Here is a 17,410-nt window from a genome sequence, read left to right on the forward strand (position 1 = left end):
TATTCAGGCCCTGGTCACTTCATCGCAACACTTTATCACCCGGGTTTCTGCAATCTCCATGGCTCCTCTTTGAACGGTGGTTTCAAATCTAGAACCCATGTTTCCAGGACAATTCAACTTCTCTCCTGCTAATTCCCAATCAGACTTCTCAATGACTCCGAGCTATTGCTCTTCTTCCCCCATATTCTTGGTGAATTCCTCTCTCTAGTTCAATCTTCCTCTCTTGTACTACATTCAGGATCCTCTCTCTCCAATCATGACATCCCTAGTTGATGAAATCACAAACTACTGCAAAATCTTCAGCAAACTGCGAATTGGATCCATACCTTGAATTCGCCACTCCAGCATACCTCGCATCACTTTGACCACGATCGAGATCATCCATGATAGGGCAGCTCTGATACCATCTGTCACGCCCTCACAAAATCTAACCCTATCGGAACCATGGTCTACAACATTAGAATCATGTGCATGCTGATCTTGACTCGATCAGCCCGGGCTAGAGAGGCTCGTGGAAACTGCCAGCCCTGCAAGCCAAACCTCACCCTTGGTGTCCCATACCGCCTGGTGAATAGCTGCACCGGTAGCTCCTAGCTCTGCTCCCTCACTGGCCGATGTGTGCAACTGTGGCCATGGCCCACCCTTTACAGCCTCAGGGAAGAGCGCTCACCAAGAAAATCCAAGAAAAGTACACAAGCGCCAAGAAAAGCGAAAAAGCAATCTTGCTGATCCATGTTCCCACGGATAGCACTCTAGCCCGTCATCTGTGTGCACATGACAACACCTTGGTTAGCATAATGTTCTTTTATCTACGAGCGGCCGGGATGACTATGGATAATACTTTCTTTTTAGTTGAAAGCTCTATGAGCAAGAAGGTCAAGGTAAGATCATAAGAGGAATCTGACTTGACAAAACAAGGAGGTCAAATGGAGAGCCTGTCATGAATAAAGGGGATCCGTCAAAGAAGACATGGCCAAATACCTGGCCAAATGACTCAATAAAGCATTGGAGGAGTTTTGAGTCACGTCCTGGAGATAGTGGTCAACAGCCAGGAAAGGGTTGAGTGCTAGAGTACTAAGAGAAGTAAAGGAGGGGGCTGCTACAAGTGGCTTGGGAAGGATGAAAGTGATGGGCACAATCCAAGTAGAGGCTGGACAAAGGGGAGGGGCAGCAGTAAAAGGGGGGGGGGGGGGTGAGGGGATTATGACAGGGAATCGAGGTGAAAATCCTTTCTAGTTAGGAAAGAAATCAGTGAACTAGTCCGAGTGTTGGTTACGATCATGAATAGGCATACATGTTCATATAGGGAGCATAAATAGAATTGATTTTTATTGTTTATATTGCGGGACTGTATGAAAATGTATGGTTTTTGGTCCTCTATGTTATGTTGTCTGAGTCACCTAATTTGCAAAGCTTTTATTGTTCTAACAAAGATGAATCTTCCTGCTACCTTGATTTCTATGAAGGAACATAGAATGGCTTAGTCGCATTGAAAGTTTTGTATTGGCATTTGCAGGTGTTTCCAGTGCATCGTTGGCATTAAATGATGATGGAACCCCAACTGGTAGTGGTCGCAATCCACATATGAAGGGGATTTTTGAGCTTGCATGTTTTTTTTTGGGGGGGGTGGGGTGGGGGTAAATGAGTTGCAATATTGAGAAACCAATTTTCTGTTTTTGTGCAGCTGTTTTCTCTGGTAATTTATCAGTAGAGCTTGCCGAACATGGGATTGGAAGGGTGATTCGCAGTGGATTTTCTGGCATTCGTACAAGGCAGGTCCAGAACTTCCACCATATTCATATGCTCATGTCGACAGCTCTAAGATATGAATTTGACTTAAAATGAAAGTTAGTCTCAATGAATCTTGTTACTTTTGCTTACAGTCCTACATAAGCACTATAGTATATTGTGGAACATTGTCACTATGGCATAAGGAGATAAAACTTGTTATGCCAATTGAATGTGGTTGGCGCTTAGCTGACCATATGAAGCTCCTCATAACTTTGATGCCCAACTAAAGGGTTTGAGTCGTGAGGCTGGTTACCTCTTTCATTGGTAACACTCAGGCTATTTGTGAGCTGATAACTTTGATGCCAAACTAAAGGGTTTGAATCATGAGCCTGATTGCCTCTTTCATTGGTAACACTCAGGCTATTTGTGAGCCGATACTCAGTGGGTGTGGTCTCTCAGTTCACTTCACAAACTCACAAGCGTAGGCTCTAAAAGAGATGTCTCCTCCTAGCCATAAGTGACAGCTGAGCCAGCTTGCAGCCTTAGTTGCAAAGCTAGACGTTGGGTTCCATTCCTCATGCACGCCAGCCGCTTGGCAGCATGTGGGCGTCACAACAAGTCAGATGCCCTTCTAGGACTTCTAGATCATGGCATTGACCTCTGAACTAGCTCCTCAGGCAGCACCATTAGCTATTGCTAGGCATTGTGGACACCAATCCTCGGCATCCCACACTGAGAACCTTGACCAACAATCTTGGACCCTTGGTGTGGCATCGTAACCCATAAACATCTCAGATTTACACAGATACTTGCAAGAAATATTTCCATGCAGGAAACGTCATCCTAGAAAGGTTTCTGAAACAATGATCGAATGTACAGGAAATGGCAGGGGTAGGCTAATTTTAGTACAAGCAGCGGAATATGTAAAACAAGTCAGATTAAACCTAGTCAGCTGAAAGTTCATCAAATCGTGTGTCTTGTCATTACAATACCAAAGCAGGCCATACATGGTTACGATATATAATTGATCATGCTTCTCATGATAACAGTGCCTAGACTGAATACAAGCACCCTGAAACATTCAAGCATTGGTTACATGAAAATGCCCTACAAGTCTCCATGATACACAAAATGGTCACATGGAACTTGTGTTGTCTACATCCTCCTGCTCTTGAACATCCCGTCCTTGAGCTGGCCTTGACTCGTAGGATGGATCCATCCTTGAGACTACAGTGCACATATACGAAATTATCTGCCATCTCATGTCCAAGTTGATTGCCCTTTATTCTGTGCTTCGTCAAGTAGTATTCGTGATGATAAATTTTTAGAAACACTATCCATATCTAGTAAGTGCATTCCCAATTATATTCAAAGAGATATTCCATGCCATGTAACTAGTACCAAGGTTTTTTTGGGATTGTAACCTAGTATTTAATTGCGGGCTAGGATGAATTAGTGAATGATTTGGTTGTAAAAGCCCTATCAAGTAGTAAATAGGACATACTAGATGTAGCTTGCAACCTTTGTGCTTTGCCTATCCTTTTCAGAATAAAAAATGACCCACCATAGTGGGGTCAGTGTGTTGTTTGTTGGCAAACACTGTAAGACTTTATGCAAGGAACATTTATAAGTCTTTTTCCTTTCTTCAAAACACCCCAAGATTTCATTTGCATAAGGTTTAAGCTTTAGCTTTGTGGCCCATAGTTGGAACCGTACGTGTATGATCCTCCACACCGTACGGATTCCGTACCGTAAGCATACAGTACGGTATTCCATATGCGTTTTTTTTTGGCTCCCAAAAAGGGGCAAAACAGTGAGGCCCTCGTACATTTCCTGCTTTTCAACCATCTCTGCGCGTACGCATCTATGCCGCACTGTCGTGGCCCGTGGCCCCGTACACCATACACGGATGACCAGCCAACCGTCCAGTCAGCCGTACAGCCAGCCAGCCAGCCAGTCAGCCAGTTCAGCAGCCAGCTCTGTGAGTTGTGATGCTGGACGGTGTGACCTTAGGAATCGCTTGAAATTTGAAGGCGGACCGAGGTCACTCCCTCTTATCTCTCGCATGTCTATTGAAACTTGAATCTTGAGTCTTGAAGTTTTCTTCTCAGTCTAAATTTCAGATTTTTATCTCTCTCTTTCTCTGTTTCTCTCTCTTGCAGATGGGAAGAAAGAAAGGAGAAGAATCAGAATTTGTGGAGACACTGAAGCCTTTGGGAAAGGGGCAATTCACTTGTAAATGCAAGTACTGCCCTCACAAATGGGATGGAGGACCTACCCATATAAGAGCACACTTTCTTGGGCTGACATGCCTTGGGGTTGACCCTTGCTCCTCCCCCCTTGAAAATGTGAAAGACACTTGCAGAAGGTTGCAAGAAAAGGCAAGTAAAAATAAATCTGCAGAAGAGCTTGTGGCTGATTTGCGAGATGCTTGGGAGAGTGGTGCTGCGAGTGCAAGTGCATCTATCTGCACATGAACCAAAATAGAAGAAACAAAAGGTGTCAAAGGGAGCCTTGGCCAAGGCATGGGAGTCCTAGGCACGGAAGGATGTTTACATTGCTCTTCGATGCTTTTTCTTTGCAGAGGACATTCCTCATTGGAAGTTGAGGAGTCCATATTTTTTGGAAATGGTCCGTGCAATTGGCCAAGTTGGGCCTAGCTTTAAGCCTCCATCTTATAAAGCCTTGCACACTTCGGAGCTGAAAAATGAGGTGGTATGCATAGATCAAGAGTTGCTGCCGGTTCAAGAGAAATGGAAAAAGTACCGATGCAGCGTAGTGTGTGATGGCTGGTCTGACACTTGGCATAGGCCTATCATTAATATCATGGTCTCATGCATTTTTGGCTTAGTACTCTTGAAGTCCGTGGATACTAGTGGGTAGTATAAATCAGGGGAATACATTTTTGGATATCAAAAGATGCCATTCTTGATGTTGGGCCAGATAATGTGGTGTAGGTTTGCATGGATAATGCATCTAACGGTGCGTGAGCAGGAGAATTGGTAGAGGAGGAGTGGCCCCATATTTTCTATACTAGATGCACATGTCATTGCCTTGATCTCTTGTTTGAGGACATTGGGTAGCTTGCTTGGGTGAAGCCAGTGTTAGCACATGCCAACATGATTGTGACGTTTGTTACTCGAAAGCACACTGTGTTAGCATTATATAGAACTTTCAGCAAGAAGGAATTAGTGAAACCTGCACAAACTTGGTGTAGGAAGAAAGTATCATGCACCGTGAAAGCACAACAGGTGTCTTCCATTGTATTGGGGTGCCTCATTTTGGCAGGAAGCAAGAGTCATAGTGAAGATATGTGCACCTATTCTGAAGATCCTTCGTTTGGTTGATAGGGAAGGGGCTACCATGGGACTTTTATATGAGCTCACTGATTGAATGGTGGAGAAGATACTCCAAGTTGGCTGATGTCAGAGCCTTGTGTGTTAATAGGTGGGATATGATGCACTCTCCTTTACATGCAGCAGCTTTTGTTCTCCATCCGATTTGGAGAGAGAAAAATTCCAGATGGTGATAAGGAGGTGCATGATGGGTGGATGGATGTCATTGAGCGGTACACAAAGTATGATGTTGAGAGGCAGGGCATCTTATTTGATGAGTTTGATGTTTACAAGTCCATATCAGGCACATTTGCTTGGGCAATTGTGAAGGATGATAAGAGGATGCACCAAGGGGTGAAGTGGTGGGAGACATTTGGGGCTCACACTCCAAATTTGCAGGAGTTGGCTATTCGAGTGCTCTCGTAGGGGACATGTGCTTCTCCTTGTGAGAGGAACTGGAGCACGTTCTCTCTTATACATACCAAAAGAAGAAATAGGCTGCCTCCAAAGAATATAGAACAACCAGTATACATCCATACTAATTTGCGATTGATCTTCAAAATCAAGGAAAGGGGATTTGAGAAGATAGAAGTGACCTTGGAAATGATTAACAAGGAGAAGGATGATGAGAGGCTGCTTGCTTTGCCAGAGACTACAAAGGGAGGAGGAGATTCCAGCCAGACCAGCCTCTCTTGTTACAGGAAGGATGAATGTTGCTGCAGCTTCAAGTAGCTCCAGTATTTTGGAGTCCCATGGCGAGGCAGATGAGATTGACTTTGATGAGGATGAGGATGATGAGGAGGAGGAGGAGGATGGCACTGATGCTGCTGATGATGAGGATGAGGCACAGGATGAGGATGCACCTTGAGGCTTGAGCCTCATCAGTTGTGATGCATTTCAGTTTTGTTTCCTGGCTGTGGCAGCCTGCAGGCTGGGAGCCTTTTCAGTTTGTGATATGATGTTTTCCAGCTTGTCTTTGCAGGCTGCCACAGCCTTTTCAGTTTGTTATATGATGTTTTCCAGCTTGTCTTTGATGTAGTAACTATAGCCTACAGGCTTCTTTCACTTTTCTAGTTTCTACTACCTGCTACCTTTGATGATTGATCATGATGTTTTGGTGTCTATCACTATGTATTAGATGACAGAATCCAGTCTGTGAACTCTTCCATGAATCATGATTCATGATTCACGACTTTAAAATCAATAAAAGTTTAAAGTTTGAAGGTTGAAGTCGAAAGTTTTGTAGTTCTCTCTCAAGTAAATGTGTACAATGTATATTTTCCTAGTTGTTTTTGGGTAAAATTAGGGTCACGTATGATTCAGCCCCAGGGGCTGAACCATACTCCAATCATACTTCCGTACCCGTATGATGTATGCGTATGGTAACGTATGGAAAAAAACTAGGGTTCCAAACAATCATTTCTCCCCATTCTAGGATATGCTGACCTACGCTCTTCATTTTTCTCTAGTTCTGTAACATAACAATTCCATTTATTAATAAATCAGTAGGTTGTTAAAATTGTTTTAACAAACATCCATGAAACACTAGATGCACCTTTCAACCTTGTGGTACTTCTAACTGATTGCCTACGTTACCTATTCTCTTTAGAATTAACCACGGCCCACAATAGCGGGGTGATAATGCTATGCATTGGGCCCTAAAGGGGAACAAGCTGGTTTGCTAATCCAATCCTTGAGATTGAAGTAGTGTGCAATCCATTTGGTTTTGCATGCTAAACCAATCCCAGGGACTAGATTAGCATGTGGTGCATGCTAATTTGATTCTCAAGATCGGTTTAGTATGTAAAACCAAATGGATTGCATGCTAATCCAATCCTGGGGATCATATTAGCATGACAAAGCATGTTAATCCAATCTTGGGGATCAAATTAGCATGTGGCCTTCCACAAGGTCGCATGCTAGAATTCGATCCCTAGGATTGGATCAGGGATCATGTAGATGCTAATCTGATCCTAGGGGTTGGATCAGCCACACATATGGTTGCATGCTTCATGCAGATTTGATCCCTAGATCAGATCTAGATGAGTGCATTACTTTTTTTCCAAAAAATATTTTTTTAATTACAACTTTTTAATATCATGAATTACAATGAAAATGTAAAAGCATCCAAAAATAATCTAAGTATTCCACTCACTTTTGGGGGTTTGTTGGCATTTTGGATGCTGGGGCTAGGAATATGTAGGCTGTCAAAGCTGGGAGGAGGGAGGTTACGTTTTGGGAAATAGTGAAAAATGAGAGATTAGGGTTTAGGATGTTGATTTTATAGTGTATGATTTGCGACTCTTGTAATTTTTGGGGCGCGAGGGTCCGGCCATGTGTGCGAGAATTGGGGAACTAAAATTCCCTAGTGGGCCCTTGGGAATTGTGAATGTGCGCCCAGTTACTAGGCAATTGATTCCTGGGGCCAAAGTGTGCAACAGAGGGCCAAAAGAGTGGTGCAATTAAAAATTTCTATTTTTAGCACAGGGGCCTTCTTTTGGATCTAGAAGGCCAGTAACAGCCCCAGAAGGAGCCAGAGAAGATTTCGAGGTTTGCCAGAGTCTGCTAGAGCTGACAGAGGAATTCGCCACCTGCTAGAGCCTGCCAAGAGTTGCCAAGGAGCGTCACCACCTACTAGGAGCTATCTAGGGGCCTTTCTGGTGATTTCGCAATTGACAAGGAGCTTGTTTGGGAATTTCGCAACTGACTAGGAGGCTGCCAGGTGCTGGTTGGGCTTGCTTGGAGCTGCTACAGGTGTCGTGATCTGCCTTCAGGCTGTCAAGGAGCTGCTACCAAGTGCTGCGAATTGTTTCTGGCTGAACATGAGCTGTCTACAGGGATTTTGACATGTTTTCTGCTTGCTTTTGGAGATGTTGTTGCTGGTTTTGCTGTTCTCTAGGATTGGAAGACTTCTCCTAAGCTGTTTCTAAGGCCAAGCCAGAGCTGGATCTACTATTTCTCGCTGGTTTTAGGGTTTTCCAGCCCGGGTGACCTGTTTTCAGAGGATTCTTGGCGAAGGAAGACTTCTCTTTGTCTGCTTTTGCCGTTCCTGGACTTGTTGCTGGCTGATTATTGTGTTTGGAATTGATTCCTTGCAGGGAAGGTGGATTTATGCAGTGATTTGTGGCCAGGAAGGCTCCAAGTTGATTTCGACTTGTTTTGGGATAGCGATTTGGTTTGATTGCACCAGAATCTAGCTGTGTGGGAGCTGTCTTGCAGTTGTGCAGCCGTGTCTGGCTGGTTGGGCACTTGGTTGTGCAATTGCAGGTGTGGCACATACAGTGGTTGCTTTTGGGGTCTCTGTTGCATGCTTTGGTTGGTTGAGGACAGAGGGTTGTCTAGTAATTGGATGCGATTTCACCATTTGGAGTTGAGCAGGGAATTAGAGGGTGGGTTGGACGGGGAGTTTGCAGGCGTTGGTTTCCCTGTGGTGCAGCTTCCCAGAGACCTTTGTAATCAGCCGCTTGGCTTCAAATGAATGTTAAATAATTACCGCAAGTGGCGCCAACGTCTGGGGCCCAATCGGTATCCTTGTATCTGAGTAGGAGTGCTGTAGCTCCCTTGCGATTTAATCTGTGGTGCATAATTATTTGTCAATTTACTGTGTATGTTGTAATTAAGTGGATCCTACCACCCTTTACGTTGTTAAGGCTGGTTTCAGTGGTTCCATTGCTGGGATCCGCCTAACTTCTTCAAGAAGGGAGGCTGTGGTTGGCTTGGTGCAAGTCCAGCAGACTAGGCGAAGAAGACAGCATACTATTCAGCAAATATGTCTCACATGGAGAGACCTATGAGTCTTACTGGAGAGGAAGAGGAAGAGGAAGAGCGGATGTTTCAGACTCATGATGATGATCAGGGTGCAAGAGAGGAGTCCCAGCATGTTGCTGTACGTTAAGATGATTGGACTGATTAGGAGGATGTGGATTTATTTAGGGCACAGATGCACAAAGTTTCATGAGTGCTTTCATGCAGTTCACACAGGATCCTCGCTTCCAAAAAATGCTGAAGTTTGATGTGCAGCCGAAGAAAAGGAAGCCCGATGATGTGGATAAGGATGTTGAAGCTAACAAGAGACCGCATGTCAACTTTCAGGATCAACGCTCTCAAAAGCTCCATGGTCTGCAGCAGCCTAATGTTCTTCCGGGGCCAACTCAAGGTAATAATTTTCAGTCCATGGTTTCCGGATAGCAAGGAGTTATGGCACACCCGGTGCAACCAGGTTATTTTGGTGGTGGTTCAGTGTTTTAGGCCATGGTCAGCCCACAAGCCCAATTTTTGGGTATGTGTGCTAGTCAAACAGTTGGGTTTCAGCCTAGTTTACAGCCCATGGGACATAATATGATGTATGCAAATGTTGGAGCAGGCCCAGGGATGCAAATAGGTATGCCTAGTGCAGCAATAGGTAACCTGGGTTTGGGAAATATGCAAATATGGGTGCTGGTCTGAATAATACAGCTTTTCCCTATGCTGGTGGTGTGGGAGATAGACTGAGTGCTGCTGTCCCTTTGCCAAGGCACTTGTATACGATAATTTGGCACCTGAAGGGAAGATGGAGGACTTTAAAGAGGTTAGTGCAGCAGTAAAATTTGAGACATTCAGTGGGGTGCAGGATAAACTTAAGGCCTTGACCTTTTTGCAACAATTTGATGCAGCCTACACAGGAGGGAATTTCACTGTCATCCAAAATATTTGAAAAGGAGAGGCTGCAAAATCTTGTTCATGAGTGCCTGGAAGGTAGCTGGTGCATTGGTCAATGCAAAAGGCATCACCTTGAACTCATACAGTCCCCTCTCTGTGCGAAAGGCTGTCTTGTGCTCATCCTCGGCTTTCATTCTAATTTGATGATAGCCGGACCTCAAATCAATCTTAGTGAAAAATTGAGCACCCTTGAGTTCATCCAACAGGTCATCTATCCTGGGGATTGGAAACTTGTTTTTGATGGTGACCTTATTCAAGTCTCTGTAGTCAATGCACATACGGTAAGAACCATCCTTCTTTTTCACCACCAGCATAGGGGATGCAAAAGGAGAAGTGCTATGAGTGATGAAACTCTTCTGAAGTCCGTCCCTCACTTGAGCTGCCACTTCTTCCCGTTCTACCTTAGAGAGTCGGTATGGGGCCTTATTGATTGGCTTATTGCCAGGTTCTAGGACTATGGCATGATCTACATCTCTTCTCGGAGGTAATTGTGATGGCAAATCAGCAAACACATCTGCAAACTCTGAGAGCAATCTCTGCATATCACAATCATCAACATGGGGAGTGCCACCCTCTTTAGTTATTGACACATTTAATGCATATATGGCTCTGCCCCTCTTGAGCTCTCTGGCCAACTGCCTTGCTGAAATGACCTGCAATTTAGGAGCTGCAATACCATGCAATGTAACTGATCCATCCTTGTGGACAAAGCTGAGTGTTAAGGCATTGAAATCCATGCTGATTTTGCCGAGTGCAACCAATCATAGCCCTGGACAACATCTATTGGGCCCATGTCAAGTGCCAAGAGATCACCTGCAAATGTATAGTCATCAAAGAACTTAATCCTTGCATCTTGGCAACAAGATCTACTGATCATATGCTGTCCATTGGCCACTTCTACTCTCAGCCCATGGTCTATCTTAGTAGCAATCACTCCCACCCTCTGTAAGGTCTTGCAGTTAACAAAACTGTGGGTGCTACCGCTGTCCACCAACACATGCACAATCCTGCCATTAATCATCCGTGTTAATCTGATAGTATCAGCACTTTTGGCACCCATTAGGGCATGCATGGAAATAGTATAAAGTGTTGGCTGGGCATCCCAATAAACCTCATCCTTGTTCACAGGAGCATTACCACCTGCATCTTCTCATGCATAAAAAGGTATCGCATCGTGATGCTCCACAAAAAAGAGTGTTGGCCTACGGCCTCTCATGCCACCAGTGGGCAGAGTCTCATACGAATGCGAAGCATGAGTGTCATGCGCAGGAGCACCACCCGGATCAAAAGGAAAGTCAGTGCCCTTCGTGGCTCCAGTGTCAGGAGCCTCATCTGCATCATGTGTATTTGCCATCTCATCCTGAGACGTATCCAAAGAACCTGGGGCGTCAAACAATTCCTTGTCATTTGAGAGGTCAATGATCATGCTAAGCATGGTAGGACTACTGTTGCGCATCTTGCACACATTCCTATGCTCAGGAGTCCATTTCTCGCCACATTTAAAACATAAGTTGGCCTTCTTTCTGCTGTCCATTATTGCCGGTGTATGCTGTTTTATCTTAGCCTGCTCATTTCCAGTAGTAGGCTTGCCTCCAGGCTTGGCATCAAGATACCTGTAAGGCCTGACATACGGCATCTTACTACCCGAGATAGTAGGAAAGCGAGGAAATGGTGCTGCTGCAGATTTCTTGTCAGTCCACTCAGCAAACTTAGGCTTCGACTCAGCATCATACCCTGTAGCATGCGAGCTGCCCATGGCATTTCTGCGCTCGCCAGCATATTTAGGCTCGAATACTTCTGCAAGCTGAGCTGCCCTCTTAATTGTTTGAGGGCTATGTGCCTTCACATCTGGAGCGAGAGAAGAATTTAACCCATGGATGAAACGCAACAGCTTTCCCTTTTCAGATATGTCCTGCACAAATAGGGAAAGCCTCCAAAAGCGTTGCAAGTACTCTTGGACCGTACTGGTCTGTGACAAGGCATAAAATTCAGCCAAGTATTGATCCAATACAAGTGGAGATACAAATGTAGTGACCATCAATTCTTTGAAACCCCTCCAAGTGGTTGGTTTTTGAGGCGAGTCCCTCATGTATCGCCACCATGTGTGGGCATAGTCCTGCATATGCATACTTGCAAAAATGATGCGCTCCTCCTCAAACTTGGGGCACTTTGAGTTTGGCCTTGATATCCTTGGCTGCATAATTCTTGTGTGTGTAACCTCCAAAAGTGCGGGCATCATCACGCTTGAGGTTCACATAATCAGAGAAGGGCATCTCAAGTTTGATGGCCTCAGGTAGGGCCCTGTATGAACGCAAAGAATCTGCCAACATGTCATCAAAAGTGGCTTGCTGCCCACCACCAACCCCCTACTGCGTAGAAGCCATTGCCATCTGATGCATTGGTTGCATCTGGCTATATGTGCTCGTTGGCGGAGCGATAGGTGCATGAACCTTGGGCTCGGTCTCTTTGCCAAATGCATCTCTCCGAAATGCTGGCATACCAAGGATGTGGGTTGCCATATAAACCCAAGCCAACTCCAGGCATAATCGTTGGTGCGGTTAAAGGAGCACTAGCCGGATGCACACCGATGGGTCGGCCCAAAAGAGATGGCTCAGCCTGCATAGATGCAGAAAGCTGAGAGAAAAAAAAAAAGGCCTGACATCTTGCAAGAAGGTGCTCTGTGGCACAGAAAATGCATCATCTATGTCTAGATAATCCCCAACTGGGGTACATGCAATGGTCCAAAAAATTGATGCTCATAGGCACGACGGGCATCTGCCATAGAGCCCCTGCGTGGAGTAGATAAAACATCCTGACTGTCTGAATGGTTCCCGTGCTGGGGTGCGGGCTGCTTACCCTTATCCTGCATAACAATGGCAGATGTGATCAGCTGACCAATCTGCTGTCCCATCTGGATAAGAGCCGTATCCTACATAGACATGGTTGTGGTAAGCTGCTGGCTGAACTCTTGTCCTATCTGACGGAAAGCACCTTGGAGCATAGAGGAAAGGGTATCTAGAAATTGAGTCTACGGTGCCTGCAGTTCCCAGGATGCAAAAGAGAGAGGCTGAGTGGAAGGAACCTCTGCACCACTAGTGGATGCAACCACTGTGGCAGGTACTTGCTCATACTGAGCAGCCTCATTAGTGTCATGCGATATATCACGAGGGACACACTTTGGTGCCATGGTGACTGGCCTTGGAGAGAGGAGCTCGATTGTAGGCAAGGAGAAAACCCTGCTGTAATGAGTCCCTGAGATAGTGTGTGAAAAACATGAAAATGTCGATGGAGAGGCTCAGAAGAAAGGTTGTCGAAGAAGCTTCGAAACGGAGCCAAAATGGCTCCAAACGGGCTCTGAAAGGCCTCTAAAAAGAGGCTGAAAGTGAATTGTTTACCCTCTTCTTTTTTTTTTTGGGGGGGGGGGGGGACCTAAGTCACCTAGGACAGTTCTAGCCTAAGACCTTTAGGACTATTAGGGCACTGTCTTAGATCGACCTAACCCAGCCTTTAACCTTAGTTAGTACTAACCTAACTTAGAGCCACACTAACTAAACCTAGCCTAACCTAATCTACTAACCTAACCCACTCCACTAACTAAACCTAACTAAACTAGCTAGACCTAACCCGACCCAACTAACCTTGGCTGTTGAAGCTAAGGTTTTTTGTTCAGGTAAAGGCGACGGCGACGCAGGGCATGGCGTGGCTGGTGGCGGGGGAGGAAGCAGTGACGCATGAAGGATGGACGCGGAGGGGATGGGTGACTAGAACGGATGGGGGGGGGAGCAGAGCAACGACGACGGGGGGGAGGTCGTCCGACGGGGAGCGCTGGTGGGACGATGGGAGCAGGGACGTGGGGGACCAGGGACAACCTACGTGTCGTTTGATGGGGTGGGATTTTGGATGAGTAGGGACAGCCGGAATGGACGGGCTCATGGCGTGGGCCTGATGGGAGAGCTCCGTTACGGTATGCTTGCAGACCGCCCTTCAAATCTTAGCCAATGGGGGCTTTCCTCGTTGGCGACCTGTTGACGATGGCGGCACAACGATGGCGTGGCATTCTTGGCTGGCTCTGCTCCATAGTCAGTAATTGAATGAGCATCTTTAGCTAGCTCTGCAGCAGCTATAGTAGCGTAGGTGCAATCCACTGCTTAGCCCTCTAGCGTCAATGAGTCATGGCTGCCAATACCTGAAAGTTGTGTTGTGGCCCTGTCTGGCGTTGGAGCTGGCGGAGGAGTTGGAGTGAAAGGTGAAGCAAACGTGCTAGAGTCGGTGCTCTGATACCAATGTAGAAAAGGGGGTAGGGACAGATTTGGAAAAGGGGGATAGACTAGTAGAAGGAGAGAGAGATAGGGGAAGGAGGGAGGAGAAGGGGTAGGAGAGAGAGAATGAGGTAGGAAAGAGAGGGAGAGATTGAGAGGGAGTAGGGAAGAGAGAGAGAGAGTGAGTGAGCGTAGGTAGGAAGGAGGAAGGGAGAGTAGATAAGATTAGATGTCACATCAAAAAGTACATAGTAGGGGGTGGATGGAGACTTATATAGTCCCTCCACATTTTCCACCAAAAGGGCCTCTAACTTGGCCTCTTTTTCCCCTTCATTACAAATTGCTACCTTTAGCACAGGGGCCTTCTTTTGGATCTAGAAGGCCAAAAACAGCCCCAGAAGGAGCCAGAGCAGATTTCGAGGTTTACTAGTGCCTGCTAGACCTGCCAGAGGAATTCGCCACCTGCCAGAGCTTGCCAGGAGTTGCTAGGGAGCGTCGCAACTTGCTAGGAGCCTGTCAGGGGATTTCGCAACTGATCAGGAGGCTTCCAGGTGCTGGTCGGGCTTGCCAGGAGCTGCTATAGGTGTCTTGATCTGCCTTCACGCTGTCCAGAAGCTGCTACCAGGTGCTGCGAATTGTTTTTGGCTAAATAGGAGCTGTCTACAAGGATTTCGATGTGTTTTTTGCTTGCTTTTTGGGCTGTTGTTGCTGGTTTTGCTGTTCTCCAGGCTTGGAAGACTTCTCCTAAGCTGTTTCTAGGCCAGCAGGCCAGAGCTGGATCTACTATTTCTCGCTGGATTTAGGGTTTTCCAGCCCCGGTGACCTGTTTTCAGAGGATTCTTGGCGAAGTAAGGCTTCTCTTTGTCTGCTTTTGCCGTTCCTGGACTTGTTGCTGGCTGGTTATTGCGTTTGGAATTGATTCCTCGCGGGGAAGTGGATTTATGTAGTGGTTTGTGGCTAGGAAGGCTCCAGGTTGATTTCGACCTGTTTTGGGATAGTGATTTGGTTTGATTGCACCCGAATCTAGCTGTGTGGGAGCTGTTTTGCAGTTGTGCAGCCGTGTCTGGCTGGTTGGGCACTTGCTTGTGCAATTGCAGGTGTGGCACAGACAATGGATGCTTTTGGGACCTCTGTTGCATGCTTTGGTTGGTTGAGGACACAGGGTTGTCTAGTAATTGGATGCCGTTTCACCATTTGGAATTGAGCAAGGAATTACAGGGTGGGCTGGATGGGGATTCTGCGGGCGTTGGTTTGCCTGTGGTGCAGCTTCCTAGAGACCTTTGTAATCAGCCGCTTGGCTTCAAATGAATGTTAAATAAATACCGCAAGTGGCGCCAACGTTTGGGGCCAATCGGTGTCCTTGTATCTGAGTAGGAGCGCTCTAGCTCCCTTGTGATTTAATCTGTGGTGCATAATTATTTGTCAATTTACTGTGTATGTTGTAATTAAGTGAATCCTACCACCCTTTACGTTGTTAAGGCTGGTTTCACTTTCTCCTTCTTTAAAATCTTGAAAAGATCTTTTCTCATGCGCATATATCTTAGCTAGAGATCCATAGCTTAGCAAATGTTTGATTTAGCAAGGTCCAACATCCTCCGCATGTGGACTAAATAATTCGCAACACTAGGTACCTTTCGTGTAACTCCCATTGTAGTTGGGTTAGCTGGTCTAAATTCATAATTTAGTTCAAAAGGACTCATCCCTTTGGGTGAATGGTTTTTATCATTATAGGCAAATTCCAATAACGGCAACCACTTGTTCCATTAACTTTTCCTTAAGGAAACATATGCTCTCAGCATATCTTCCAAAGTTTGGTTGACTCTTTCCGTTTGACCATCCCTCTTAGGATGATCCCCACTACTCATCCCCAACTTGGTCCTAAGTGTGTTAAATACAAGAATCCAAAAATTGACTGGTAAATCTTGTATCCCTGTCTAATACTATGGGTTTCGGTAATCTACGCAGATGAAATATGTTTGTTAGAAACAAACCTGCTACTTGCGGAGCACTTACTGACTCTCTAGTCGAAATGAAGTGGCCGACTCTCTAGTCGAAATGAAGTGAGCCATCTTAGTAAGACATTCAACGACCACAAGGATAGAATCATACCCTTCTTGTTCTGCGGCATATCAACTATAAAGTCCATGGAAATGCTCTCCCATCTACTTGATGGTATTTCCAATGGTTTTAAAAGGCGAGGTGTCTTCATCCATTTTGGCTGACTAACCTAGCACAGAAAACATCATGTCACACATTCATGAATATGTTTTTCACCTTGGGCCAAAAGAAATCATGCTTTACGAGCTCATATGTCATTTTAACATTTGGATGTCTAGCACATGGGCTATCATGGTACTGATGGATGATCTTTTGCCAGAGATCATGCCGATTCGGTACAACTGTGTTGCCATTTCTTTTCAGCATACCATCCTCTATGGCCTTCTCTAGATGCTAGGTCATTTTATAACTGGGGGTACATACTCGTCCACCTTCTTTGTTTCCTTGACTTCAATCATTAGAACACTTTTCTACTATCGTGAAACTCATACTATGCATAAATAGTAGGCTAGTTGCCTTTGAAAGCAAGAAGTTTCACTTTCTTAGAAAAATTGGCCAACTCATGAACAAGATGCCGTGATCCACGCTTTGAAACCATGGAGACATTATTTGTATGGTGCAGAGTTTTATGTTGATGTCTACCATGATACTCTAAAGTAACTTTGTAAGCAACTTGATTTGAGTGGCATCAAGCAAGGTGGACAGAACTTATGCAAGAATTGAGATTCAGTATTGAAGAGGCAAGGATAACAAGAGTGCACAAGTGCACATAGGCACTGCCTCCTAGTAAAGTGGTAAAGCAAGCAGTTTGGATGTAAAAAAGAAAGCAAAAAAAAGGGTGTTGGGCTATCAAAAGACAAAATTTTAAAGGATGACCTCCATATATATATTTTTTTCAAAATAACACATGGAAATTTACAAAGGAGTTTCAATCCTTCACTACAGCACTACCTCTAAGGAGACAGTGCTAATAAAGTTGCTGATGCTTTGTGACACATAACAAAACCGCTTCTATCACAATGCCGCTTTCATCAGTTTCTATGAAAAAAGACTTCTAGGGATAAATAAATTTTAACATAGGTCCTTGAGCCATTGCTCTCTTTACTGCGTCAAAACTTTCTTGTTGATTCTTTCCACACAGGTAAGGTACTTTGTTTGAGGTCAACTCAGTCAATGGAGAGTGTCATGACAAGAGCAATGACTATTTTGTAATTCATAGACATACGAGCATTATTACATGATGCACTGATTTGAGGGTGTGACATGTGTCTGTATTTATGATGGACGTGGACCGATATTGTTATGGTGGTTGGTCATCTGTGTAGATAG

At 45.2% G+C, this 17,410-nt stretch overlaps 1 protein-coding gene and 1 pseudogene across 3 annotated transcripts in view; both read left to right on the plus strand.

Moving 5' to 3' along the window:
• The window catches only part of LOC147898518 (putative complex I intermediate-associated protein 30), a 59,336-nt gene that overhangs the window by 17,051 nt on the left and 24,875 nt on the right, over window positions 1-17,410 (plus strand). For all 3 annotated transcript variants that reach the window (XM_087379386.1, XM_087379387.1, XM_087379388.1), the window contains 2 exons: window positions 1,517-1,564; window positions 1,685-1,776. In XM_087379386.1, coding sequence (XP_087235512.1) covers window positions 1,517-1,564; window positions 1,685-1,776 — 140 coding nt within the window. The remainder of the gene's footprint in view (window positions 1-1,516; window positions 1,565-1,684; window positions 1,777-17,410) is intronic.
• On the plus strand, window positions 5,186-5,934 carry LOC147898519 (uncharacterized; annotated as a pseudogene).

The sequence above is a fragment of the Dipteris shenzhenensis genome, chromosome 9, assembly GCF_047967505.1.
Source record: "Dipteris shenzhenensis isolate YYH24624 ecotype China chromosome 9, Dip_SZ_1.0, whole genome shotgun sequence".
Taxonomy (NCBI): domain Eukaryota; kingdom Viridiplantae; phylum Streptophyta; class Polypodiopsida; order Gleicheniales; family Dipteridaceae; genus Dipteris; species Dipteris shenzhenensis.